Here is a 27,335-nt window from a genome sequence, read left to right on the forward strand (position 1 = left end):
AGCAAGCGCGCGCACAGGGACAGGCTGTTCCCCGCGGGAGGCTGAGTGGAGGGAGAGCGCGCCCGGCCTCCGCTTCCTGGCGCAGCCAACAGCGAGGGACTTGCAGCTTAATTATTGATGAGGATGATAACGAGGAGCGGTAAAAAGGTACGTGATCTGTGCCAGGCTGCTGGGAAAAGGCAGCGGGTGAGGACAGCGCAGACCTCCAGAATCACAACTCTCTCGCCCTGTGTGTTTCAGAGTAAGCTATCTGGCTCGCTTCTACCCCACGGGTTTGGGGGGACACGGTGGTGCCTGCCTGTGGACACCTCGGTGATGGCACAGACTGCTCGAGCATTAGCTTCTTCCCTGCAGCCTATTTCCCCAGCCTGGTACAGGAGGCACGGAGATGTCCTGCCTACCCAGGGCACATCTGCTGGCAGCAAGCATGACCTTCAGAGAGCTGCCTGCGTGCGGGAGCTGGCGGCTGGCAGCACGCCTGGGCGAGACGGCAGGCGTCAACGAGACCAGTGCTGGAGCAGGTCAGGGAGCGAAAGCTGCTGGTTAGCTCTCCAACAGAAACAGCACCAGGCTCCTTACACAAACTGGTGTGAACCGAAACCTCTCTTTCCCCAGAGGCACACACGGACACAGCTCACAGCCACCTGCCCCCCTCCAAATCCTCTTCAAAACACCCAGAGCTGGATGTCCTTGAAGATGCTGCTGGTGATTAACACCCCTCTGCCATTGCAACCTGTCGGTGCCAGCTGGGAACAGCCACCATGGGGTGACAGTCCCCCACCCCATTGAAGGGGAGGCATAGTGATGCTGTCAGAGCAAAGCTCTTCACTGACACCTGCCTACTCTGCTCATTTAACCCCACCAACCCCCAGCACTGATGCTCATGGAAGCCTCTGGGAAGTGATGCCCTGTCCAGCTTTGCTGGTGCTTCCAGGTTGCGCCAGTGCAGACTATTTCCCCACCCCAGCTTGGAGATGCCCCTGCTCTGGACCAAGCCTTCTGAGCACCAGCAGTCCCCAAAACCCCACCGCAGCTGCCGGGATGTTCCGGCACGTGGGTTCAATGCTCTGATCGTTCACCCTCACATCCAGTAACAGCTTTCCCAGCCGGCTCTCCCAGCCCCAGGTAAGTCATCTTCCTTCCGCGGACGTGCTCAGAGGGGATTTGAAAGCAAGTGATGACAGATGGCTTCAGAGCAGAGAGCATATATTCAAGATCTGCCTTCTGCAAACTGGATGACTAATCTGAGATCAAATGTCAGCTCTGGTACCTGGAGCTGCTGCCGGAACGGGGGGGCTCCTTCTCCCCAACAGGAGCAGAGGGATGTGGGCCGCTGGGCCAGCAGAAGAGGCAGGTAACGCCCTGCGTCTGGGCTTGGTACCTTATTCCCAAGCCAAACAAAGCAATCTAGGTGGATGTAAAATACTGTCTCAGCAAACTGCTCATCTGATCTCTGGCATGTAGTGCTCAAGACCCTTCATGCCCATCTATTGCTGCCCATAGCTGCTGCAGGGGCATGCGAGGGGATGGGGCCTGCATTTGCTCTGATAGGTTATTTACAGCCCCTGAGCATCTGCTCCTGGCAGCTGTTGGATGCAGGGCACCAGGCAAGTTAAGCCTTTGCTCTGGGCCAGGATTCAAGTTCAGGTCCCCACGGTCAAAGGGAATATGGTCACCCTCCTTGAAGGAGACAGGCAAAAATCTGAGCGTGAGTGGCTTTAAATATCTAAATGATGGCCAGATAAAATCCCTACGGGAAACAGATTTTTTTTTTTTTAATGCTCTCCGCTCTGTTACTAGATGAGCAATAACTCACACTGCAAAAAACTATTGCCCGCTTGCCAGCTGCTCTTCCGAAGATGGATGGTGGAGATTAAGGCCAAAGCATCTTCCTGCTCAAGAGAGCGTTTGGGCAGGACCCCCCCAGAGCAGCACGTTCAGCCCTGGCAGGAGACCTCACTACCTTACATGCACCTCCCAGCCTCCCCCTCTCCTCCGCCTGGCCAGGGCCCTACACCCATCTCCTCCTTCTCTCCGCTCCACTTTATTGCACTGGCAAGATTATTTTCCCAGGGCCATTTAAAGCTGCTTTCGCCTCTGTTCCTGACAGCCGTGAGAAGCAAAGTGGGGTTTAGACATGCTGTAAGGCTCTGCATCGCTGCTTGTCGAGCTCTGCTCTTCTGCAGGCTCAGCACACGGGACAGGGCTCGTGCCATCCCAAGTGGAGGCCATTTGCAAAGGCTCTGGCCGCAGCCCTCTCCGAGTAGCTCCATGGGACAGGAGCATTGCACAGCCCCGTGCTGCTCAGCCCTGTGCCGCACACTCAGTGCGCCCCACAAACCCCGATACCCCACGTCCAGCACCGCGAGCTGCAGCCACCAGCACCCAGGAAGCAAAAACCGCTGGAGTGGAGGGACCTACATGTGTGATGGACCCTCGGTAGGTGATGGGCGATTCCGGAGGGGGTCTGGACGTGGGTGTTCCCTTGGTGATGCTTCCTCCCGAGGCAGAGCTGAGGGAAGTACCTGTAGGACACAAAGCCGGTGAGCTGGGGGCTGGATTTGCCGTTCAGCACAAAACCTGTGGGGCTAAGACTACTAAGCACAGGATTCGACTCAATCTCTAGCAAGCTGAGGTACTGGAGGGAAAGCCCTCCAAAAGATGTCAGTGTTAAATCCTGTGACTTGCAGAGCCCTTCCCAGCCCGCCCTCTGAGGGACCCAGCCCTGCAAGCCTGGGGCTGGGAGGCAGAAAAAATGGGTATTTTGAGGCTATCAGCTCCCTGTTGTCTTCATGGAGAGGCTGGGCAGATTTATGGGCCTGAGAGAAAGCACAGCCTGTCTCAGCCTCTCCTGATGTGATCAGAGCAGATCTCTGGCGAGATGCAGCTTGCGGTTGTTTGGGTTCATTTGCTTGTTATCTGTGCTGGGTTGGAGCCAGCCCACTGCACTCGTGCATCCGACTGCCTCAGTTGGGGGGTTTCAACGAACCAGAATTTGCACTTAAAAGCAACACCTTTGCATTTATTTTATTCTGCCTAGGTAATGGGAAAAGAAACATAGGAAGGCTAGATTTAAATGAAATGTGGTCCCTGCCCAGCTGCAGCAGCAACAGTGAAAAACCTGAAAACCAATCAATTGCATTTAAACAGGTCTTGCTTTGTCTTAACCAACCGATTTTGGGGTTCCCCTCCAACACAAAACCTCTACCAGGATCAATGCCCAAGGCCCTGATTTGGGGAGATGGCTAGAAACGTTCAGACATTGTACAGACCTATCTGCCACCCCACTGGTAATGCCAGACAGGAGGAGAGAAGACACCCTTTCGGCTGGGCACAACCCCAGAAATCGAACCTGAAATCACCGGGCAGCCACAGCCAGCACGGCATTCACCAGGCTGAGCAGTGCCAGCATCCCTCCCCTCCCGCAGCCGGGGCACACGCCTCCCGCCCCCGGCTCCTCACCCCGCAGGATGGAGCCCTCCTGGGACGGCTGCAGAACCAGACTTTCCGGCTGGCTGGCCTGGCTTCTAGGAGAAAGTTGTTCCTGCTTTACTCCAGGAAAAGGCACTGGAAAACATTAATCACGTATCAGCGTAGGTGCAGGGCATGGGGCCGCAGCCCTTGGCTCCTCGAGGCTTTCATCTCCGCCAGCCCTGGGTTGGCACCTCCTCGGCGCCTTCGCCTTCCCCGCCGCTTTGGGATGGCCTTCAAGGCTGCGGCGGTTGACAGAACACACAACCGCTGGCGAGCAAAGCCAGATCATTGTTCTCGCCCTGGCAAAGGCAATGCTGGGTGCTGCCCGCACCAGGAACGGGGCTGGCATTGAAAACCCAGTGCTAATTTATAATGGGACCCACGCACATCGGGAAATAGGGCCTGACTCCCCCCTTCCCAGACTCGGTCCTGCTCCAACCCCTCCTGCTGTTAAGAAATGCTTCCAAATCTGCAGACTAAACACTTTCTTTGTTCACTTCAGGCGATTTACTCTTTATCCTACCGGCCTGGGGAGCAGCAATATATTTCCTTCCTTCGATCACAGTATTAGCTGGAGGGTATTTATAGGCTGGGATGCATCCCTGACCGAGTTGCTACTTTCCTATACTGCACAAATATAGCTCCCTATGTCTATGCTCTCCTGACAGACTAATCCTTTCATCCTCTTAGCAGGTCTCTCTGCTCCCTTGCTGTGTCCTGTGCTCCTCCCTTCCCTATGCCGCCGGCAAGCTCTCTCCCCACTGTTCTTGGAGCATGTGAGAAATCACTTGCCTCCTAATTTCTTACCCAGTTTCTTGGGATCCATGGTCAGTGGCAGGCCCATGGTGATGGAGCCAACAGGGACTTTGGCATGCTCGGAGCTGTAGGGTGTGTGGAGCTGGATGGGCATGCCCTGTGGTGCGAGAGGAGAGGTCAGGGAGAGGCTGCTGATCCCTGTGAGGTGTCTCCACCGCTCACACCCGACACCCTACCTGGGAAATGGATCCGACGGGTCTCTCCAGCACAGAGGGGTGCTTGGTGGAGGAGATGAGGGGAGGAGGGTTGGAGATGCTCGCTAGTCTCTGCAGCCCGGCGCGAGAGCTGTCATGCAGGTTTAGTGGGATGGGGTGTCCTGTGCAGAAAACACAAGCGTTAGCAAGACCGAGGGAAGGCAGAGCAGCTGCAGCTATCGGAGAGAAAAAGGGCAAGGGAGGGAGCAGGGGCTAGATGCAGTGAACTGGCTGGCTGTGAGCCTGCACTAGGATCCAAGTGACACGATCGTTTTGGAAAGGACTGGAATAGTTTAAATGATGGCCTTGTCCCCTCCGCAGCCTGAGGATGTTCTGTGCCCGACTTGTCTGCCCTCCAGCCAGAGAGGGACAGTACAGTGAGGGATAAAACCTGCCTGACTTTGCACCGAGGGCTGTGTAGGGAGCACCCACAGTGTTCTGCGACAAACCACATGCCTAAATCTGCCCTGGCCAGGTCTGGGAGACCCGCTGGGCCACCCTCAGACCGCTGCATTAGCAGTGAGGGAGCTCTGTGCCGGGCCAAAGCGAGGTGCTAGCAGGTTTCTGCTGAACCCTCTCTCTTACCCCCTCCCCAAAAAGCTGCATTGACTTAAGAGCACGACCTGCAACACTGGCTGCAACCACAGCCTCTGCGCTCAGGCTCGGGTCAGGACGGAGGGCACATACCACGTAGCCGGCGCCTTTTACTTGCCTGGTGGGTTATACTGAAACAAGTGGGGCTCCGCCTGGGGAGAGGTTTTTATCACATCCCGGGAGTAGGACAGGACAGGGGGCCAGCATGAGGCAGCCGTCGGCTCCGCACTCAGCTTCTGAGCCTCTGCGATGGATGAGAAATGCAAAGACTTTTCTGCAAGGAAAACAGAGAGCAACCAGCTTGCTCAGCGGCCCCCACGGGTGAGCAATCCCTGCAGGCACAGGCAGGGAAGCCAGAGCCAGATCCCTGCATGGGAAGTGGCTTCAGTTCTGTCCAAGCTGGCCATAAGATGAGGGCTGAATTCCCTAACCAAACTAAAAAGAAAAAGTCTCAGTGTCACTGCCTGGATTTGACAGCATTTATTTTACTCAGATGCTTAAAGCGCAGCGGGGAGGACAGATGTCCGTGTCGGTGACTCTACTGGTGCTCACGGCCAGCCGGGACCTCCATGGACTTCCCAGCCTGCCCAGGAGAGATGGCCTTCCGCATGCAGCCGGAGCAGCAGCTAACCCCAGCAGCCGGTCACTGGGACGAGTGCAGGGTCCAGCTCCTCGCCAGAGCTAGGCCATGTGCAAACGGCTCCTGGGCAGCTCCTGCCTGTGCCCACAGCTCCGCATCAGCCACCATAGCAGGGCTGGGGGGACTAATGAGGATCCTGCCAAACCCTTCATTGAGGTTAAATCCAAGAGGCACCAATGTTGGCATCCCTCTGGCACGTGGTGGACATCCAGCAGGCACCGGCTCACTGGTGACAACGTGGTCTGTGGTGTGCAGCCGGGCACGGGCTGCCTGGGGAGCCCCAGGCCACTGCCACGGACCACCGCGTGCCAGCATACAGGGAACAAGCTCATCCCCACATCCCACTGCAACAACTGAGCCGCTCTTAAAGAATGGCTGCTGGCTAGAAACCATTTGTAGGCTGCGAGAAGCAGCCAGAAATAATGGCATCAGCTTCTTAGGACAGCAAGGGAATAACGTGCAGATGTTCTCCAAACACCTGGAACAAGAACGCTGTACGAGACTGTCAAAGGCAAATGAAGATCCAGATGGGCTCTGCAGGATGACCGGATGCCTCTGTGAGGAGCGGGGTGGCTTCCTGGTCCTCTGCAAGGCACCGGGGCTGAGGGCAGGAAAGCTTCCTGAAATCATCTGGCTCAGGGTACACTGGATGCCAGGCTGGGTTGACCCTGGCTATAAAAAGGCCGATTGGAGGCCATGAAGTGCTTAATGACGGAGGAGCCATGCGAGGGATGCCCGAACACTGCCATGCTCTGCAGGGTGCCAGGGAAAAGAGGGGCTTCGTCTGCACCAGCTCTATCCCAACTGCATCCTCAGGCTTTGCTGAGAAGACAGATGAGGCAGCCTTTTCTGGATGGATTAGAGGCAGGTTTGGTAGGATTTGCTTGTAATCAATGAACACTTAATTTTGCACTGCCCTTCTTCCCCAGACCCACCTGCGTAACGTCCGCACTGACCAGAAATTAGAAAATGGGCAGTAAACAATAACAATCACAAATGAACCCAGCCTTTAACCATAAGATTTTGATAAAAATAGATGCCTGAATCCTGCTAAGCCTAATAATAGGGCAAGTAGATTATCAGAGGCCCAGTTTCATGAGGCTTTACTGCATTATCGTTATTAATGCTCAGTGTACTCAGAAGCTGGAAGATTATTCTTGTCCCATTCAGTGAGAGAAGAAATCCATCATCGGCACATAGAGATGTCCAGGCACTCACACCTCTGCAGCCTGGCGGGGTTGTTCCTTGGCTGCAGCCTCTTCTCTCCCCACACTGGACCTCAGAGAGGATCTCTTTGTCCTGCCAGTACGGGGGAATCCAGAAACATCCTCCAGACCAGCAGAGAGTCCCTGGCACACCCGTGCTCCCCAATTTTCCTCCCCTTCAGCTCAGTCCCACTCAGCTCTGCTCAGGCGGAGGTGAATGGTGCTGGGATGTCCCGGCCAAAGATGCTCTCTGATGACAAGGCACTGTCAGCCAAGGCTATGTGCACCCTGGATGGCTCTTGGAGAGCCCCATCCTCCTCCCCTCCCTGAGAGAGCCGTCCCCTCCCCTGTGTGCCTCTCTAGCCTGTGAAATGTGGCCAGTTCCTAATTGCCCCCACATTAGAGGGTGGCTATAACTCAGCCAGCTTTTGATAAAATAGCACTTACGCAGGGAAGAGAGAGTTCCTATTACCGTTTATCAAGCCCCTGGAATGGGAGTGAAGGAGTCAGAGTTTATATGATCCGTCATCCAAATTAATGCTCTTGGCTCCCCATTGCCTACAAAGGCCAAATGAAACACAACTAAATCAACACAAAACATACTGTTGGCTTTCAAACCACCGAGTGATAACCAAAGATATGCCCGACGGCGACTCGGCAATGGGAAAAGGGATCCGTCTGCCTGTCGGCGAGATCCAGGCAGGGCTGCCTGCCTCTGCCTGGCCCCGTGATTAGCAGCTCGTCTTGGAAGGCAGGGGAGGGGAGGGCAGTGCTCAGGAAGGTACGGCTCTCGGCTGGCCGCCCTCCAAGCCGATACGGCCCCAGCCAGCAGCTGCAATGCAGCCAACGCCTCGGCCAGGATGTGTGCAAGACTCGGCTTTGAAGCGGATCCAGAGCGGTGTGAAGGATGTTGATCTCTGGAGCGGTTGCAAGAGTTCAAGCTCTCTTATCGAGCAGGGGAGGAACGGGAGTACCTGCTCTGGCGGAGCTGGCTCCTTCCTAGGAGGTGGCACAGAGCTGCTCTCCTGAAGGTTTTGCAGGCTGTGCTGGACTCTCCCGTTTATGGCGAGGCCCACGTAGAGGTGGTGTGGCAGCGCCATGTCTGCAGTGTGGATGCTTGCCGCTTCACCGGCACGCCTTGGAGAGCAGGGGAGGGAAGGGACGTACACCCATTTACCAGGACTATCTGGCTATCTCCCCTCTAACCCCTGATCCACAGGACTGAGCTGCCACCTGAGTCCATACCCATACTGAAATCAGGGCTTTGGGGGACTTGATTTCTCCCCTCGAGGTGACTCATCACAAACCTGCTAGTTTTCAAATGGGAGACGCATTCCCATCACAAACATAGAAGACCAGCCTATAATTCCCTAAGGTCCACGTGCAACCCAGACCCATGGTGGTAGCCAGCAAGTGTGCACAGCTACACAGGGTTTAGAGATCACACAGCTGGAGCCCAAGACCTGCTGAGATGTTTGCAGGTGTACAGGGACACCTAATTAGCTTCATTAACATGGAAGATTCAGAGCACTACAAGTGTGAGAGGAGAGAATAAATTGCTTCATATCATTAGTGCTTTGCAGAGAACAAAGCCATAAAAAAAATCCACCTGGGTATCAGAACTTTGCATTTAATAATGGTGCCAACAGGCTGCAGAATGGCATGGTTAATCTAACCCCTAAACCCTGCCTTTTACCTAACACACAAATCTGCCTCATCTCCTCATCCTTCTGTGGCCAGGAGGAGGCTGGAGCTGCGGCACCAGGAGGTCGGCGATGCAGAGCTCTAGGTTTGAGCACTGACCTGCCACCCAGCTCACCAGGAAGCTGAGCTGTGCAAGACCAGATCCGCACAGGATTACAGCACAGGAGGAGATCAAACCTGATTACCTGCCGCTGTTGGGGAAGAGCTGGAGGGGAACTGTTCCACTTGGGCAGCAAACATGAGCACAGCAGGACGAGATCAGGTGGAGATGGGACTTCATGTGTGGCAACACCACGACTCAGGGGGAACTCCCTTTCTTTCAAGGTGAGCAGTCACCTTTTTGCTTATACGCAAAACATTCTGGAGGTGCGACGCACACACAGCACTATTTATTGTTTAAAGAAAATTTGGCCAAGCGCCAGCAACCAACTCTTCTTGCAAGCACATCATTCTGTCCAGAGGGATGTGACAGCTTGAAGAATAAATATTTGGGCCTGGACACTGCAGAGCAGGCTGCTAAGATCCTGGCTGCCAGAGGGTGAACTAGTGGAGCGATTTTCCAGCAAAGATCACAGCCCAGGTCCAGTGCAGATCTGCCTCGTCAGTGAAGTCTTATCCACCTTCCATCTCCATGCATAAGCAGGTAATTTTTGCAGCTGCACCCATCCTTGTGCAGGATCCAGCACTGGGGGACATTGCACCCACCCAGCTCAACCTCCCTGCTCCTCTGATCGTGCCACTGGTGACAGCGCCTCATCTTCACAGGCAACTGAACCGCAGGCTGGCTATGAAGGGCACGGACACAGCCTCTGAACTGGAACAGACTCTGACACTCAGATTAAAAACACATTTAGAGGATGGTCTTATCAGGACTTCCCGTCTCTCCTTAACCTTGATCCCCAGGTGCTCAAGCTAATAATGCTTTAGATGCTCTACAGTGGGAAACTCTGAATTGCTCATTAGGCAGCCAAACCACATCAGAGCTATTCCGGGGAGAAAGCACTGGGAATCTTTACAGGAACCTTTGGACTCCGAGTCACAGTATTAGCATTGATTTTAAATGAAATAATGGTCCCCGCTGAGCATTAAAAGCATTCTTTATAGAAAGCCAGCAAGGTAGAAAAGAGCCATTGTACCCAGAGCCCTGGCATGCCTCCAGGCCCCTTTGCTCTCAAGTGAATGGCAGAGACGCTAATAAAGGCAATCTTCACCTCCTCAGCGCTCGACACTGGCCCGGTGTTTGCTGTAGGCTCAATGAGACATGATGTACTGTCTAATGAACATGGGAAATTAGCCATGCCTCTCTCGTCCTGCTTCAAGATGCTATTAAAGAGCTTTCAAGGGTTGAAGCAAGCTTTCACCTAAGAGGAGGAAAGCTGCCGGCTGCGTACAGCTGCACACACCAGGCATTTCTGTGCGGATAAACACGCACCGACACACGCACATGTCCTACCTTCCTTGTCACCAACAGCAGGGCTCCTGCTCTTTCCCCTGGGACTGCTGCTTGGCTGCTGCTGCTCCTTCTCAGCCTGCTGCTGCTGGGACTGCGATAGCTTGCTCGGGGGCATGTCCTCGCGGGCAGACTCGTGGGCTTTTGTGATCTGCTGCTGGTAGAGGGCCAAGGCATGGGGAGGCACCTGAGGCTTCACACTTCCACTCTGCAATATCCCCTCCGAGAAACCTTCAGAAATCTGCAAAGCAATAAGAGTTGGTGACACTTGTCACGTGCTGTTGACATCCACAACAGTCTTGGAGACATCAAGGTGTTACAAGAAGCACCTGCCCCACGCTATCACTGCAAGTCTTACCAGCCCGAACAGGGCTCCAAAGCTCACCAGCCACAGGAGATTAAAAAAGCCCACAACAAAGAGTATCAGCTCTGTGCTGGTGATACTATAGGAGAGCCCTCAGACTTTCCTTGTTTAAAACCTCTAATCTACAGTTAAGTGCTTGTAGCTTTTGCCAGAAGTTACATTACAGCAGCCACATCTTAAGTTGTAACATGGGAAACTGGAAGAGCATCGGGAACGGGTCTTCCCTAAGTACTCAAACCCCAAAAGCAGGGATTTCCTCCCTGCCCAGCCTGCACTGCTGCTCCTCTGGCGTCAACCCTGGAGTTACCGGGGTGCTTTTTGTCACAGCCCAAGCCACTGCACCAGGAAGAACCATCAGCCTCGGAGAATACATGTTCTTTCAGTACATGGCTACTGGATAGCCAAAAAGGGGGACCAAGCAGACCTTCTCAATGAGGAAGAGCATAAATGCTTCAAGCACATGAGATGAAGAGAAGCGCAGCGCTGGGAAGGTGCACACTCGCTTTTTAAAGCAACGGGAGGCAGCAGTCATGTGGCAACGAGAAGCTTTTTCTGTCCAGACCTCCCACGACTTTCTGATAAAAGAGCTCAAGGGACATCCAAACATTGCTGGCAGAGCTGCTCCACCAGCTGAGAGCACGCTCTGCACAGAGAGCACCTTGCCTGCTGGGGGGCTCGCACCGCTCAGGCACAGATCTCTGCAGATCACGAGCTCAGTCATCTGCAGGGATAAGCACATCCTTGCAACCCTGATGCACGCCACGCAGGAGATGCAGCCCGATGGAAAAGCACGCACGAGGCCTAAGTGGCCACTGTGCTCCCAGTCCCGTCCCTTGCCGGTGGGGTACTCACGATGGGAGGGATGGCAGCAGCACGCTGCTTCAGCTGTTTCAGGTCCAAAGGCTTCTGCGGCGAGGAGTTCAGCCTGGCATCGCTGGCGGTGTTGAGCAGGCTGGGCCGGGGGGACAGCAACCTGGATACAAAACACGCATGTCAACTGGGGAACGTCATGGACAAGCTCTATGTCTCATCACTCCCCCATGCCCTGCAGATCATGTTTTATGCTGCTGAGCCTAGAGGACATCCTCTTCATCAGAGAGGAGCATGCTGGACCACTCCTCGCTGCTGGGAATCCGGGCTCTTGAATACATTGTGCACTTGGGCTTCCAGCCCTGCAAGCTGCTGCCCCGGCCCCAAAGCTGTTTAGATGGCAACTACCACTCCAAAGATCTCAGCATCCACCACAAGGATGCTTGTCCGACAGGAGGTTGCTCAGCAGGAAAATCTGCCACGCTGCCCAGAGCACAGGGGACCTGCAGCCGCTGGGGAGGTGTCTCAACTTCGACCTTGGTGGGCTGCAGGTGCCCCTGGGTCATTCTGGTCTACGAGGGTAGGCTCAGAGGGGAACACAACCCAGCCCAGCAATGCCCAGCTAGCAACTAGGGCAGCTTTGCTACGGGATGACAAGGCCGAGGGGAGGCGGAGAGCAGGATGGGATTCAGCTCCTGCTTTCCAAAGAAAACCCCCACAGGGCTCTGTGCTCAAATGAGACCATTACGTCTCGCTCAACAGCCTCTCGAGCCCTCTTTCCCTCATCCCCTATGCTAACTATTTCTAGCAAATCTGCTGTTGTCCAGAATAAACCCAAGGGAGAACTGGAGCCCAGAGCTGGGAGCTACAAAGCAGGGTGACAAGTTCAAATTTCATTTGGGCATCATGCTACTCTCTGGAGCTCACACGTGGTGCTCGCCTGGTGCTTGGGATCAGCCTCATGCCCCTCCGCAAGTAGTGTCTTTTATCAAGGTGCTAAAGCCTGGGCAAGCCACCACATGCACATGGTCAGGGTGCTCAGATCACTTGAAAGATGAGAGGCTGGATTTGGATGGGATTTGGTGTTCAGCCCAGCAGCTGTGCAGCTCTGCACCCTTGCCACTTGCTCTTCCCCTTGGCTGTTTTGAGTTGCCTGGTAGACACTCAGACAGCCGCACTGAGCCCCTGTGCAATTGGTGAGAGGTGGGCATCTCCATGGTGCCACTGAAATGGGGTGGGGTTGGAGGCACACGAAGCCCATGGATCAAGCCCTCGGTGTGTCCAGCTCCTGAGCTCATGCCGAGACCCTGGGGACCACATGTCTCCAGGCCATCTCCACCTTCTCTCCCTCCCGACTCCAATTTGTTGAAGCCAGTTCATAGTTTCCAAGCTTTACAGCTTGATTTGTTTATTTTAGCTGTTATTTCACTGCTCTCTTCAGCCTATAAATTTCAAGGTCATTCCATGCTCACCCTTGGATGAATAAACAAGCATGGCGGGGCCATGTGCGGGGAATAAACTCATCATGGTGCTGGGACTGCCCCAGCCCTTGCTCTGTGCAGTGCCCAGCATCAGAGAGGAAGGGGACCCACCTTTGGATTGCGACGGGGGTGCTCTGGTTAGGCACCCAGGGGAGACCAGGCGAGAGGCAGCAAATCTGAGCTGCTCCCCAAAGAATTGGAATGTTGTCTGCCTGCGGAGCCACACGGGTGTTGTGAAGCCATGCTGTCGGGGACACGGGGCTCCCAGAAGGGTGCAACGCCCCAAAGTCTGCTGAGACATACGGCTGGGGACAAGGGCACCCAGCACTTGCTCCCAAGACCTTGACACCATGCTGAGCTGCAGCACTGCTCTTCTGGGGCTGCCGAGCTGGGGAAGGCCCACATTCACAGCACGCTCTGCAGCCCTGGCCGCAATCTCCTGGCCCTTTGGGCTCTGATTTTACCCCAAAGAAGCCAATCTCTTATTATTTTTGAAAAACGGCAATTTTTTTCCGGGCAACCCTCATCTGGGAGGCAGGGCAGCCAGCACAGGCTGCCAGCCAGCTTGGCTCCCAGTGCCGTCAAAGAGTTCCTCTTCTGCCACTTCACCCCAGATGCCAGTGCCGCCAGGTCGGTAACACGTCGGCCCTGCACTGAGACGGGTCCTGGTGCTCACCAGGAGGTGACCAACCTGGCAGTGCTGTCCCAGCTCCATGTCACTATCACTGCTAGTGGCGCGGGACAGATCTCAGCAGCCGCGGTTGTGCTCAGCACCGCTCTCCTCCTCACCAGCGATTCTTGAGGAACATTTAGCTAAACAGCCTGATTTTCCAGAAACTGGCAAGCTTGATCAGCAAGGGGGGTCCTGCCAGCCCTGGCAGCCCCTGGCAGAGCAACCGCCCAGGTGGCCACCCCGTGCACTTGTGGTGCTTGCAAGAGATGCATTTAAGCACCCTTAAGGACCCTTTAAGCACCCTTAAGATCCTCAGGTTTCCTAAAGCCCTCCAGGATCCTGACACTTAGGAAGCCAGAGTCAGTATTAAATTCATCAATACACAAACTGCGTAATTTATTATGTCCCTCCTAGAAGACCTTGCGCAGGACACAAGGCTGTTGGGTGCTTTACTCTGGAACTCATCAGATGAACAACCCTCAGCATCTCGTATCCAGGTGCTGTCAGCCTGGGGCCTCCCAAACGCACCCACCAGTTCCTAAATATGGGTGATGGCGTTGGGAGGGATGGGAAAAGGGTTGGAGCAGGAAGGGGTCAGCATGGACACAGCTGAGCCTCAGCAGTCTGGAAATATCCCCTCCCAGGCATGAAGTTTTGGGGGTGACGAAGACACTGCGTTCCCCAAACTCCTTCACCTTCCACCAGAGACGGGGACCAGTTTCATTGCCAGATGAGCCAACACACTGACACGTGACCCAGCCAAACACAATTCCTTGCACACACAGTGGTTGTGCAAAGGTGACAGCTCCAGATTTCCCCAACGGGCTCCCCCAAGCCAGGACTACGGCACCAACGTGGTGCTGGCCCGGCACAGCCCTCGCACCTACGGCTGAGCCAGCGATAGGGACGCACAGCACAGGGGTGGCTCGGTGCAATGCTTACAGGCAGATGTCTCCTCTCTGTGCTGCAGCTCTGCAGCGGATGACTCTTCATGGCCTCCCTCACGTGTCCCCAATCTGGTGTGACCTCCCACTGAGCTGCAGTACTGGCAGCACTAGCAGCAGCCCTCTTGCAGTGCTCACTGCATGGAACCACAGACAATTAGCTGCCTTCTTCAGCTTTGATGAGTAAAGGCTGCGCCTCCTTCTCCCGGACTTGTCTTGGCTAGTGTGAACTGCAGGAGGACCCAAAAAAGGCTGCCCCTACGTCTCACGCCAACTCTGCACCCCTTCCCTCTCACCGCAGGGACATCCCAGCCACCCTCCGTCCCCTTCTGGGAGATGCCGTGGATGGCTCGGTGCTTTTACAAGCACAGGGAAGAGCACCCACGCCCCGCCGGCGCTGGGTGGGCGGGCGAGCATCGGGTGATGCGGTGATGGGGCGGCTCACGCGGCATCTCGGCAGCCTCGTCCTGCTCATCGCGAGTCACGCTGCAGCAGCGGGGCTGCGGTAACCGCCTGCGAGCGAGCAGCCCTTGGCCGGTGGGAAATGCAAGGGAGCAAAGCTACACTGGGGAAGCCCGCTGGGAACATGACAGTGCTGAAACCTCCGAGCCGGCTGTGGACCGATCCTGTGGGTGCTCCTGGGGCTCCCAGGCTGGGCAGCACCAGGCACCGGTGTCGACTGCAGCTTTCCCGTGCCGGCAGGCTCTGCTTATCACCCGCGCTTTACTGCCGCACTGGATAAGAGGAGCGGCCCGGGAGCTGCGGGATGCCTGTTTAATGTTTAATATTCCTGGAAGCTGGTAACTGTTTGACAAGCGAGATAGGCGCTGACTCAGCGAGGAGCTGGGGATGCAAAAGTCACTCCCAAGACGACTCACTCCTTTGCTGCTGGGAAGTCAGTACAAGCCACTGCTGTCCTGGTTTTGGTTGGGCTAACATTAAACTTGAGGAGTGCAGCCCCGCTGGCCTCACTTCCCCTTGCTGGGAGGTTTTCTCCCGTCTGGGAAGGAGAAGAGGGTGGGGAGGGGTGGTGCTGGACTCCATCCACTGCCGGAGAGGAGCACCGCAGCCAAGAGGCCTCAGCCCTGCCACGGGGCCAAGGCCAGCGGCATCCGCACCACCCCTCGGCATTGTCAGCGCCGCTTCCAGCTGCTTGGCAGCAAGAGGGGCTGCTCCCCTGGGGCAGCCGGGCAGCGCGGAGGATGCTCCCGCATGAGCAGTGCTCACACACTGGCTCCTGCATCCATCACAGGGAAAGCGTGGAGGCCATTAAGAGTGGTGGAGACGCATGATGGCTCCCTACTGCCTTGTCCTGTTGCTTTGCTTGGTTGGTTTTTTTAAATAGTCCCGTCCACAGCGCTGCATGCAGCCCGCCCAGCCTGGTAGCACCCATCTTGCTGCCAAACTGCCCCCTGCAAGCCCACAGGAGGGATGCAGGATGCCAGCCTCCAGTCCCAGCCCAGCTTCGAGGCGGGGAGGGACTGCTGTCTTTATGTACAATGGCACGGTGGACTCAGGAGTCCCACCTGGCCCAGGAGCCAGTGTGGATTGAAGCAGGAGCCATTAGAAAAGTCAGTGCTACAAAGACGCATGTATTCATACATATTCTTTAAAAACCAGGAAACCTCCTCCCCATTTGTGTGGCTCTCGGGTGGGGTGGGCTCTGTGGGAAAAGCCAGGAGGGGAGCAGGATGTTTCTCCAAGGAGGATGCCAGTGTTTCCCCTCCCTGTTCCAAGAGCCATCCACGAAGGGTCAGAGGTGCCCTCGGCTGCCAGCCCCAGGGGTGAGTGGGGGGGGCTTGGGACTGCGGCAGCTCAGGTGAAGACCCGGTGGCATGGCCCCGGGAAACCTCGCACAGCCCACACTGTTCTCTTCCCTTTATGGCCAGGAAGGATAATTCACCCCTACGGATCCAAGCAGCATCTCCGCCAAGGGAGCAACTCGACTCCTCTCTGCATTGGGAACAGGTCCCTGAAGTGACTTCTCTCCTGCCAGCACCAACTCAGACAGAAACCGTTCCCAGCCCTGGATGCTGGCACTCCAGCCTACACCTCTGCATAACTCTGCTGTCCCCAAGGGCATGTCCCGCTCCATTGCGTCACCCAGATGGGCTGCCACCAGCAGACACAGCAGCTCTGCACCCAACACCTGCTCATGGCCATTGCCCAGTATCACCCGTACTTTGGGACATCGCGCTGCCCGTTGTGTCATGGCCCCTTGGCAAGCAATGGCCAAAGGGTCACAGCTATGTGGGGACACGGCAGGGCACACGTGGGCACTGCGGCATGCAATGGAGATGCTCGTCTGGCCCTTGGGCCGTGCACTTGCCCACCTCCGTCCCTGCTCCTACCTGCTCTTGTCCACAGCATCCTGCTCGTCCATCTCATCCGCGCTGCAGGTCGCGCTGGAGTCGCTGTCGGGGTTCACCCCAGGGCCTTTACTGCCTTTATGGCTCTCCTTCTTCTCAGCCTTGGGCGTCCCCTCTGTCCCCACTGTCCCTCCGCCGCTGATGCCGCTTTCCGCCTTCTTGTCATTCCCCTTGTCCTTCTCCTGGCTGTCTTCGCTCTCCTCCTTCTTCACCTCGCTCTTGCAGGGCTCTTCGCTCACCTTCTCCTCTGGCTCCTCCGTTTTCACCACGTCCACCACCAGGTCCTCCTGCACCTTCTCCTCACTGCTTGGCGGTTCGGGAGCTGCCTCCGGAGGAGGGCTGGCAGCAGGAGCGGGGTTGGCGGGAGGAGCGGGGGGAGCGTCGGGGGGTGTTGGAGCCTCTTCCAACTTGACTGCTGGTTCTGTGCCGGAGTCACCTCCTGGCCCGGGTGTTGCCTTGGCCCCGTTTTCGCCTCCTTCTTTCGCTTCGGGCCTCGGCGAGGGAATGCTCTCTGTGTCGGAGCTGTTATTTACTGCAGCTGAGAAAAGGGAAGAAATAAAAATAAGGATCAGCCCGAGATTCTCGCTTCCCATATCACTGCCTCCACCCCCTCCCTTGGGAGGAGAACGCCCTCGTTCCTCCGAGGGGGAGATGATCCCGGGGCTGGGAGAGCTGCACCGGGATCCCCGGATCCAGAACCTACTAAGCAAAGGGATGCTCTGGGGGCCTCTTTGCTTGCCCAGCGTGACAACTGTTGTTAACCCCCACCCAAACGCAAAACCACATGCCCAAAAGCCTGGAGACCGAGCGACTGGGAAGCTGGATTTTTAGGGAAAACCCTGGCTGCTGGCTGGATCTATAGGACTGGACCTGCTCCCTCCTTGCCCTCACACCCATGGCTCCGGACCAGCTCTGCTCCGCCAGGACCAGGCACCTCACTGGCACCCTGCTTGCTGACTTACGTCGCCTGTGTCCCTGGCTCTGCCACCCCCGGGGCAGCTGGGGACCATACCAAAACACTGCGTGTTTGTTGTTATTTAAGCTGCCAGTGGCAGAAGAAAGGAGGTCAGGGTCGGCGAAAGGAAAGCGCTGGCAGTGCTGCGGGACAGGTTAATTATTACATGGAAAGGATCACTCTCAAATCTGCCACCAACAGCTTGAGGTGAGCTGGAAGCATGAGCGTCCATGCACCTGTGCAGATAAAGGTGCTGTCAAGAGATTGTTTCTATGGCTGGGGAGAGGATCATTCCCTGCAGGCCTTTGCTGGAGAAACACAGCCAGGGCCAGGAGCACCAGGAGACTTCCATGGTCCCACCTCAGCACGTCCCCACCAGGCAGGGCTCTTACACTCATGCCCAAAGGCTTCTTCATGTGCATCCCTAGACTTGTCGCTCTCCATAGCAGCACAGACAGCTTTCAAACGCTTGCGAGATGAGTACACAGAGGTAGTGTGTCCCAAGAGCCGTACGCTGGAGCACATCCATCCTTCCTTGGCAGGAAAATGCGCCACACTCATCAGGAATCTCAGCCTTCTCCAACCTTTACTCACTTGCAATCAGGCAATGAGGGGTCACGTCACCCACCCAGGGACAAGGTTTATAGCACATTTGGCCAAACTCTCCCTGACTGCCACTTGATGCCGAGCCATCCAACCATGGCTTGTCCCAGGCTCAGCCAAGCTCTAGGCTTCTGCGCACTCCCTCCAGATGCTGAATCCATGGTCTACACCATAACCCCCATGCCAAGTCCCTCTCCTTCCTCCTGTCCCTGGCTGGCCACATGGCCCCTCAACACCAAGCTATTGCCTGAGCATCCCCAAATGTCACCCCAGAGCCAGGGGCCATCTCGTGCATAACACCACCCTGGCACTTCTCTGGCCCTGACATTTCATCCTGCCTGCTTACACCTTTCTTCAGCTCCGTAGCCCACCCCAGCAGCAGAACAAGAGATGAGGCTTGGAGTGTTAAGGCTTGGGAGCATGTCAAGAGATCCATCTCTAATCTCAAAAAGCCATTGTTTCCTCTCAGGCACTCTTACAAAGAGCAATAACTACCTTTTACTTTATGCCTCTGAGTCACGTATCACCTCGCACAAAGATTTACCTGGAATCTGCCTTGTAATGAGTCACTAGCAACGATGATTTGAAAAGATTTCCCATTTTGAGTCCCATTAGCCTGGGTGCTAAGGCCAGGAACCAGCGTGGTGCCAGCAGTGCTGGTTAAGTTATTAAATTACTTTGACAGAAGTCAAATGGGCCTATTGTTGGAAAATTACGCACATTTTCTCCAAACTCACTGCCGCGCTTTCTAAGCGATAAATAGCTGAAAATTGTCACTTTCAAGTTGTTTCCTTTCTTTGGTATGGCTGGGAGGGAGGAAAACACAGCCTTAAAAGGGAAAGAAGGAGGAAAAGACTCGCCAAGGTACACCAGCCTCACCAGTGGGAGACCGCGGCTTCCCTTGCCTTTGCTGGCAGCGTGGGCTCCGCTGCCTGGGGTAGCAGTGGCAGCAATGCCCTGACGGGACAGGGATGGGCACATTCAAACCTTAGTGGGTTATCCCTCCTTGAGCGCATGCTAAGCTTCTCCAGAGCCTGCAGAGGTGGCTACCTAACCCTGCCGAGCACACAGGGACCCCCTGAAGGGGGAAAACACCATGAAATGTGGTTTACAAGAGCATATAAGTGTGCCAGGCCCCAGTAAGCTGGGTGCTCTAGGGAGCGTGCGCTGATGGAAACTGGAAACCAAAGGGCTTGCTCTCTGCCTGGGCGAGGAGAAGCCGCTGGGACCGCTCCAAGTTCCAGGTAAGCCCTTTATGTGCAGCCTCGATGTGGGGGCCGAGGAGCCCCTGGGCCACGGAGGCTCCTGTAAGCCTCCCCATGCCCCCCGGGATCCCCGTAGGCGCCTGGCAGCCACAGCGGAGGCTGCTGGTAACAGAGCTCCTGCATTGCACGACCTTCCCAAAATAAACATCCCTCCAGACAGACACAGGAGGAGGGCAGTGATCCAGGGCACTCCTCTCAAGCATGAAATCCAGAGGCATCCCAAATGCCATGAGCAGCTCGTGCTGCAGGATGCCGTCACCTCGGTGTGGCTTTGGGGTGACAGACATGACCCCCTGCAAGCGCTGACATTTGCAGCCCTGGAGAGGCTGTGTGCGGTGCCTCTGCTGCAACTGCACAGCAAAGCCAGGAGAGCTGAGTGCATCCCCCCACCGCAGCCCCCCCGCTGCCTCACCTTCTGCCTCCTCGGCCATCTCCTCCTCATTGCCACTTGTCCCCGACACCTCCATCTCCTCGTCCTCAGCTGCAGGAGGGAAGGCAGCTTCTTCGTTTTGAACGGCGGTGCCTTTTTTCTTCTTTCTCTTGGCGTTCCTTTCTTTCTCCTGCGGAAGAGGCAGAGGATGGTGAGAAGGAAAGCCCACCGGGAGCCATATGGGAGCAGAGAGCACCGGTCCTGCCCGAAGGGTCAAGAGGGATCCTAACACCACCATGGCCCCCCACCCAGGTTAAACCCTCTGAGTACCAGTCCTTGGGACCGGACTTGCCTGCTGAAAGCCCGGCAGTATGGTCTCACCTGCCCAAAATCTTTGACCACCGTGCAATGGCCAGCCCAGCTCCACATGGAGCTCCAGCCCAGGCGGTAGCGAGCCCTCGAGGGAGGGATGGCATGGACGTGTGGACAAGGGACGCATGTGCAGAAGTCACCAGTGCAGGGCTAGCAAAAGCCCCGTGGTCCCGCGTCTGCTCACTACGGATGTGCAACGTGTTCATCCTGCGCATTTCCAGGCGCTACCTCCAGCTACACAAACGTGCAGCTGCGGCTTGACGCTTATCTGCAGATAACGAAGCTGACGCCCCAGATATGGCCCAGCCAACATTTTTGCGCACCAGCTTTTGTGTCCCCTACAGCAGGTGCTGCCAAAGGACTTTGACTCCCGTGCCGGGGAGGCTGTCGCCAGTGGGCAGTGGGGACGCTCTGTGCGGCATGGCATCCCAAAGGTGAGCTGCCCGGTGCCTGTCCTGCCCGAGACAGCCCCGTCCCCGCTTGTCAGGGCACGTGCCACAGCCACGAGGGTGCGGACAGCTGCTCCCTCCTGCCGATCTAAAGGAAAAGTCTCGGCTTTGCTATTGTTTCCTGCTCTTGTTGCTTGAGTAAATATTACCAGTAGGAACAGGCCCATCATCTCCGGCTCTCCCTGCAAACCCCACATGAATGACGTGTGTAGGACGTTTATTTACATGGATGAAAAGATAAAGCCGTGGTGGAAACGTTAACTTTGCTGCTGGATCTCTGCGCTGGGAAGAGCTGGTCCCCCCTTCCCTCCCCCCCCAACTTTTCAATCCTTTAAAAAACTTCCAGATAAAACAAACAAATACAACTGCTTTTTGCTTGGAAACGCTGCTTGCTCAAAATCTATTTTTATCAAACTGGGCAGGAGAGAGGGAAAAAAGGCACTTGAGAAAGGGCTCTGTGAAGGCATGGAGAGGCGGCAGGAGGAAGGCAGGGCTCCACGGTGCCTTCACCCCATCCCAGTAGCGGCAGCGATGCCCCGGCACTGCCAGCGTTCGCGCCTCTGCCACGGCAGCGATTCAGCAACCGCACGTTTCTGTCTGAAGCAGCAGCTGCCCATCACGCTAATGCGGTGACAAAGCACCGACGTTACTATGGCAAAGACTTCTCTGCCTCTTACTCATGGGTCCGTGACTCAGCTGCAGGCAGGAGCAAGCTCCTCTCTGGGGAATTAGCCGGGAACCAGCCTCTGCCTCAGCACCCTACTTGGCCAGAGCCGGGGGGCCGGTGGCTGCTGGCAGAGTGGAGCAGTGAGCTGCCCCAGGGGCACTGTGCATCCCTCTCCTGGCAGACCCCACTGCTGGTATTTAGGGAAGATGATGTGAAATCCAGGCAGCAGATCCTGGCTACATCTAGAGATATGTTTAGGCCACCATCTCACCTCTTACAATGCCAACAGCTCTGGCCGCCTCGTGCAGTCTTGCTGCCGGCACCCTGCCCAGGAAAGAGGTCCCTCTCTCCTCTGCCTCCGTAAGCAGCCACAGGACTACCATGTCTGACACAGGATCCTAACCACAACTGTGGCAGACATGGAGGAGTCTCTGTGAGCCATTCCTGGGACTAGGCGTCTCCCATCGTCATAACGTACTCTTAATCCAAGTGATTACCATCGAGGCCACGGGAAGGTGCCAGGATCATTTGCTATGGGCACTCTGATGCTCATTTTATGCTATTCCAGCCTACAGGGTCTCTGCTCTCTAACTGCCACCAGGTATTTTTGCAGGAGCATCCAGGACTTGGTGCCACTTAAGCAGTCTGCCTCGCCAAGACCACTGAGGAGACATGCTGTGCACAGCGAGGACACTGAATCCTGCACGAAGGGTCACTCCATGCCTGCTCCTCTACGTTGTCCTCCCGGGCACCTGGTCCCCAGCCAGCCCTACCATGCTGACTCCCAGCCTGGCAGGGATGGGCAGTTCTTCCCCCACCTCCCCTCCTGCCATCCCGGGTGCTGGGCACTGCCTCCCACCACTCAAGTTCACCTGCACCACCTGTCCTGGAGGAGGAGCTGGAGATGCCACCAGCCCTCAGGCATGACATCTCTCTGGCCTCCTGCCTCGACGGCAGAGCAGCCGTCCCGACAAATTTGGCCTCCCCTTGCACTCACCACCTGACACAGCGGCAACAGCCAAAACAACTTCCAAACCTTGCTACTGACACGGAGCCATCATGAGTACCTCCCATCAGCATCAGCCTCAGCCTCAGCCTGACCTAAGAGCAGGACTAGGCAGTCCCAGACTGGTGTGACATCATGATGCCTGTTTGAGACCCCACGAGGACTAGGTCTAACCACAGAGTGACTCCCGCGCTCTGCCGCGGAAGCAGCCAGAAGCGATGGGAAGGGGCAGAGCGGTGACCCCGCAGGCAGGACCTCTCTGCCACCGCGGTGAGGAGGGTATTGGTTCCCCACCCTGAGACCAAGGCTCTGCACCAAGGCAAGGCAGACTTGTTCACTCTCCAGAAGAGGTCACCAGGCTGTCCTCCTGAAGCAGCTTTGCTAGGCGAAGCCAGCACCACCCAAAAAAAAAAAAGCAAGAAATTGAAGAAATGTTGCTCAGAGAGTTCCAAAGGATTGGTCCTCCAATCAGGAGCAGCAACCAGGACCGGTCCAGGGGTTAACTCGCCCATCGTTGCTGCACAAGCCAAAACAAGCCCCAGCAGTCACTAGACCAAAGTGTCAACCACACCGCAAACAGGTCCTGGTGAAAACAGTGCTTCATCTCCAACCGCTAACAAAAAGAGCAGCTCTGAGGACACCATGTATCCCAATGCCCTGCTTTCCTTAAATGCCAAGATTAAAGAGCGCGGTGTGCAGAAGGTCAAGGCTAAGTGACGCTGATGCCTGGGACACATCTGAGCTGCTCGGCAGCAAACCCAAGCCAAAACACACAGCAGGGCAGATAAAGCGAAGCCTCAAGGTGGCCTGACCCTGCCCCAGCAGTAACAGGCTGCCTGTCCTGTGGTGCAGCTGGCTGACAAGGACACCCCAATCCATCGGGGTACTTGCAAAGGGAGGAGGGTGAGGATCTGCGACATGCAGCCCTGTTGAGCCAGGACCACAGTGGGATTCCCCCTCCTCAAACAGGCTGGAGAAAGGTCTCCTGAACGCTGAGCAGCTCAGGGGAGAGGGGAAATGGGGCTCTGTGTGCTGACACAGTCCATGCATGGCTCCCCGGCCCCTGTGTGCTCTTTCCCCAGAGGAGAACCTCTCCAGTAAAAGGATGGGTCTTCAAATTAAAACCCCAAACGCCGCATGTGGGAGTGTATGGACCATGCGGGCTCTGGAGAGGCGGAAAAGGAGCATCACCATGCCAGACACCTTTGCCTGTTGCAACCCAAGCCCTTCTTCCTAATGCTGGATGCTCCCTGGATGCTCCAAGGGAGGGTCCCCTCGTCCCCAGAGCTCCTTGGGCTCTGGCCAGCCAGGGTTCAGTGTGCAAGGGGACAAGGGGCTGCCAAAAAGCCCGGCCCCATCCCACCCAGCACCGTCCCAGCACAGGGAAGGGGGACTGCGCTGTGCCATGTTTTGGGGACGGAGGGACCTTGCCAGGCTCTGCTTCCCGTCCCACACCAGTCACTGCCGCCTGCCCACAGCTCCTCCAAGTCGCCTGCACACTGCTGAAACCCGGTGTCACAGCTACCTGGAAGAGGAGGCTACAATATTAATGAGCCCCATTTGGGAAACGAATGAGATCTGCTAATTAAGTTTACTCTCATTAAGCAAGAGGAAGAAAAGCAGAGCCACTGTGTTTCCCCACACATTATCAGCAATAGCTATTGGTGGTGAGGTCAGGGAATAATCAGGGGATGTCATGGCAAAAGTAGGTGATGCCACGCTGCCTCGCCACGTGCTTCCTCCGTAGAGGTCACAGCTGACTACTGAGTATAGGATGAGATTTGGAGGCTTGGTTTGCTTGGGAATATATTTAGGAGTCAGGAAGGAAGGTCTATGGCAATTTAATCTCAGTTGTCCTTTTATTTTATTCAGCTTTCTGGCATCTGCTGTTGCCACAAAACAATAGAGCACAATAAATAACAGCTGAACGTTCATTGTTCTCCTCCACAACCGAATCCCATAGCCTCCAATGCTCAAAAAATAAAATGATGATGCTGATATAAACTGCAAGTGAGAGTGAGCAATTAGACTGGAGAAGTCTAGCGGCTGCCTTGGAGGGACGGATGCAGAGAAAAAATGTGGTTCTGCAGAAAAACACTTCCGTGATATAATTTCTGCAACATTAGGAAGCAGAGTAAATTAATATATACCGGCTCCACTGCCAGCTAAGCTGTATGATCTTATTTCAGATTCTCCCTAGTAATGAACAATGGTATCTTTCTAACGTAACATTTTATATTCAGAGGGCTTGATGCACATTTCATTCCAGTCTTTATATCGGTTTTGGGGTCTTTTATATAGTTTGTTTGCTTTGTTTCTAAAAACAATTCGGTGAAACATGGGAACACAGGAGTGTCTCTGTGCATAGAGAATTAATAAAAAAGAATCGCCGATGTCTTCTCTTTCTCTCATTCCTATAGACTGACTAGGATATTAAATTCCTGGGTGAGTCATTGAATGTTTTCCTGTCTTTCTTTTTACTCTTGCTGTAATAGCTTGCTTGGAGAGATTCCTGCATTGAACATTGTCCTTTGCATTTTCAAAGCACCCCTTGGGGGTTTAGCCATGTGAATTCTATTAGCCAGAAACTGGGAACCCCAGGATACTCTACAAATGAAATAATTATAATCTTTAGTTGCTCTTAGCAGTTCGTCCTACCTCCAGATCACTAAACAAACCCTGCTTCATTCAGACCCTGCACAGCATGCCAGAAAAGCAGCAGCATTATCCCCTTCTGATGGGGAAACTGAGGCACAGAGAGACCTGCGCATCTGCTCGCAGCCCTAAAGACAACCGACATCTGTGTCTGGACCAGCTTTTCCTCATGTTGTCCTAAACCCCTGAATTTCTTTGGGGCAAACTGGCAGTTTACTGGGTTAACTGTGGTACCTGCAAGGCACAGAGCTGTGTGGCCCAGCCGGGCTCTCTGCTCACTGGGGTGGAACGGCACAACCTCGCCGGCGTCAAAGTATTTGCGCAGCTGGGACTGAGCTGGCGTCCTGGACAACACACTGCAACCCTGCTCCTCCTTCTGCTCCTTATCTCCCTGCGTACCAGCCATGCTCCAGACACCCAGGCATCTCCCACACGGCAGCTCTCCCTCCTCCAGACCTCCCAGAGACAAATGGGTGGACAATCCTTTCCTGCACCACTCCCCAGTCCTCAGAGCTTTTGCTCTGAGATGATAAAGACCCCCCTTGGCTGTGGGAAGCATGTAAGGACTTGCTAGGAAATATCTATGGTGCCTGGTGCAGGTTGAGACGGGGCTCTCACCATTTTCAGTTTGTGCTGCTGTAGAATCTCGTCCAGGTTCTGCCTCTTCTTGTAGTTGAAGTAGAAGTTTTTGCACTGTGACACGGTCTTGGAGCCCACCATCCTGGCAATGGCTGACCAGTTCCGCCCATGCTCAAGGAGACCTGTGGTTGGAGAAGGGAAAAAAGAGAAGGGTTTAACACCAGATACACTCGCACAAGGGCAGCATTATCCATGCAGGATGGGAAACATCCTCTGCACAAGCCAAACTCCACAGGAACAATAAGGTCACTAGCACCCGTCTAAACGGCTTCCTAGGCAAGGGGATGACCTATGAGAACCCGTTTTTCTTTCCAAGGGGAAAAAAGGCACTATGCTGACCGTCTCCGGAACAAAATGCATCCCACAGCCACGTCTCGGCCAGCCACCAGGTAGTCAAGAGGATAAGTGGTGCTCCCTTCCCTTTGAGATGGCTGCAGGAGGTGTTGGCAAGCCCAGGAGAACTTGGAACAGTAGCTCTCAGTCCCTACCATGAAGCAAAAGCTTTTCCCACCCTCCTGTGCCCCACAGATGACTCGGACCGGGGTGACAAGGCAGTTCAGGGAGTTGGAGCAGAGAGTCCTGTTACAGACAGGGAGGAAGAGCCTGGGCAGGGAAGTGGCAGCACACAGGCAGGGAAGCCCAGGTGATGTCCCAGGCGGGGAAGAGGCGTGCCGGGCGATTAATGCTGATTGCAGGCTCATGAGCAAAAGTGGCTTCCCAGGTCAGGCATCACTCCAAGGTCTGGCAGTCCTGGCCAGATGGTGCCACCTGAGCATGGGGCTCCTGCCAGCGCTGGAGCAACCCAGCAGGGTGGAGGAGGAAGAAGAGGAGGAAGGAGCGAGTCAGCACCCTGTGTCCTTGCAGTCTCTGCAGGGGTGTTTGGGCACTCCCGGTCCCGCAGCTGGAGGTGGGAGTCACAACCGCAGCCCAGGGACGGGTGCAGCGGCACCCCGGTCCCTCCATCCCAGGCTCCTGGAGGTGACCTGGGTGAGGACCATCCAGGCTTTCTGGGAAATAAAACCTCTCTGCCTGCAATCCTTCCTGGTGAGTGGCTGGTCCTTCCTGTGGTGCCTGGTGGGACCAGAGCTGCCACCAGCCTGCAGGACACTGCCGGTCCAGCTGGGTCGTGCTGGTCCAGCTGCCTCCTGGCTGCTCGCGTGATGCCACCGTCAGGCCAACAGCTCCCCTGGTCCTCCCCTGAAGCTTGTGTAGGGCACGGGACGGATAAACTATGAGCCCAGGGGCACGGTACTGCCACAAAAGATGACTTCAAGATGAAAACAACCAGGGAATGAACCTGCTAAGACCATCTTCCTCTTCTGTTAGGGGTTTTTCTGCCCAGAAGCTACCAACCACAGAGCCTGGGAACAGGCACTGCCCAGGCATCTCCATCATCCATCCCCAAACCCCTCCCCGGTTGCTCTGACACCACGGGGCTTGGGACCGCAGCAATTCCCACGTTAGGACTCCCGTGTGTGGCTCTGCTTGTGCCTGGGAGCCACGGCAGCTGTGCCCCAGCCCGGCTACCAGCCTTCAGCCAAGCTGCTGCCATGTGTCATCTCTGAGCCCCAGCCTAGACCTAAGTGCCAGCCCAACCCCTTCTGCAGCTCAACAACAAACCCCCCCGGGGAAGGGC

The 27,335-nt window shown here is 55.6% G+C and overlaps 1 protein-coding gene across 17 annotated transcripts in view; it reads right to left on the reverse strand.

Annotated features, from left to right (window-relative positions):
* Nucleotides 1–27,335, reverse strand: part of NCOR2 (nuclear receptor corepressor 2) — a 257,821-nt gene that overhangs the window by 26,038 nt on the left and 204,448 nt on the right. For all 17 annotated transcript variants that reach the window (XM_049804508.1, XM_049804507.1, XM_049804498.1 and 14 more), the window contains 10 exons: nucleotides 25,679–25,821; nucleotides 19,954–20,101; nucleotides 16,701–17,256; nucleotides 11,294–11,414; nucleotides 10,081–10,318; nucleotides 5,197–5,352; nucleotides 4,467–4,606; nucleotides 4,282–4,387; nucleotides 3,463–3,567; nucleotides 2,422–2,525 (listed from right to left, as the gene is read on the reverse strand). In XM_049804508.1, coding sequence (XP_049660465.1) covers nucleotides 2,422–2,525; nucleotides 3,463–3,567; nucleotides 4,282–4,387; nucleotides 4,467–4,606; nucleotides 5,197–5,352; nucleotides 10,081–10,318; nucleotides 11,294–11,414; nucleotides 16,701–17,256; nucleotides 19,954–20,101; nucleotides 25,679–25,821 — 1,817 coding nt within the window. The remainder of the gene's footprint in view (nucleotides 1–2,421; nucleotides 2,526–3,462; nucleotides 3,568–4,281; nucleotides 4,388–4,466; nucleotides 4,607–5,196; nucleotides 5,353–10,080; nucleotides 10,319–11,293; nucleotides 11,415–16,700; nucleotides 17,257–19,953; nucleotides 20,102–25,678; nucleotides 25,822–27,335) is intronic.

This window comes from Accipiter gentilis, chromosome 7 (assembly GCF_929443795.1).
Source record: "Accipiter gentilis chromosome 7, bAccGen1.1, whole genome shotgun sequence".
Taxonomy (NCBI): Eukaryota; Metazoa; Chordata; class Aves; order Accipitriformes; family Accipitridae; genus Astur; species Astur gentilis.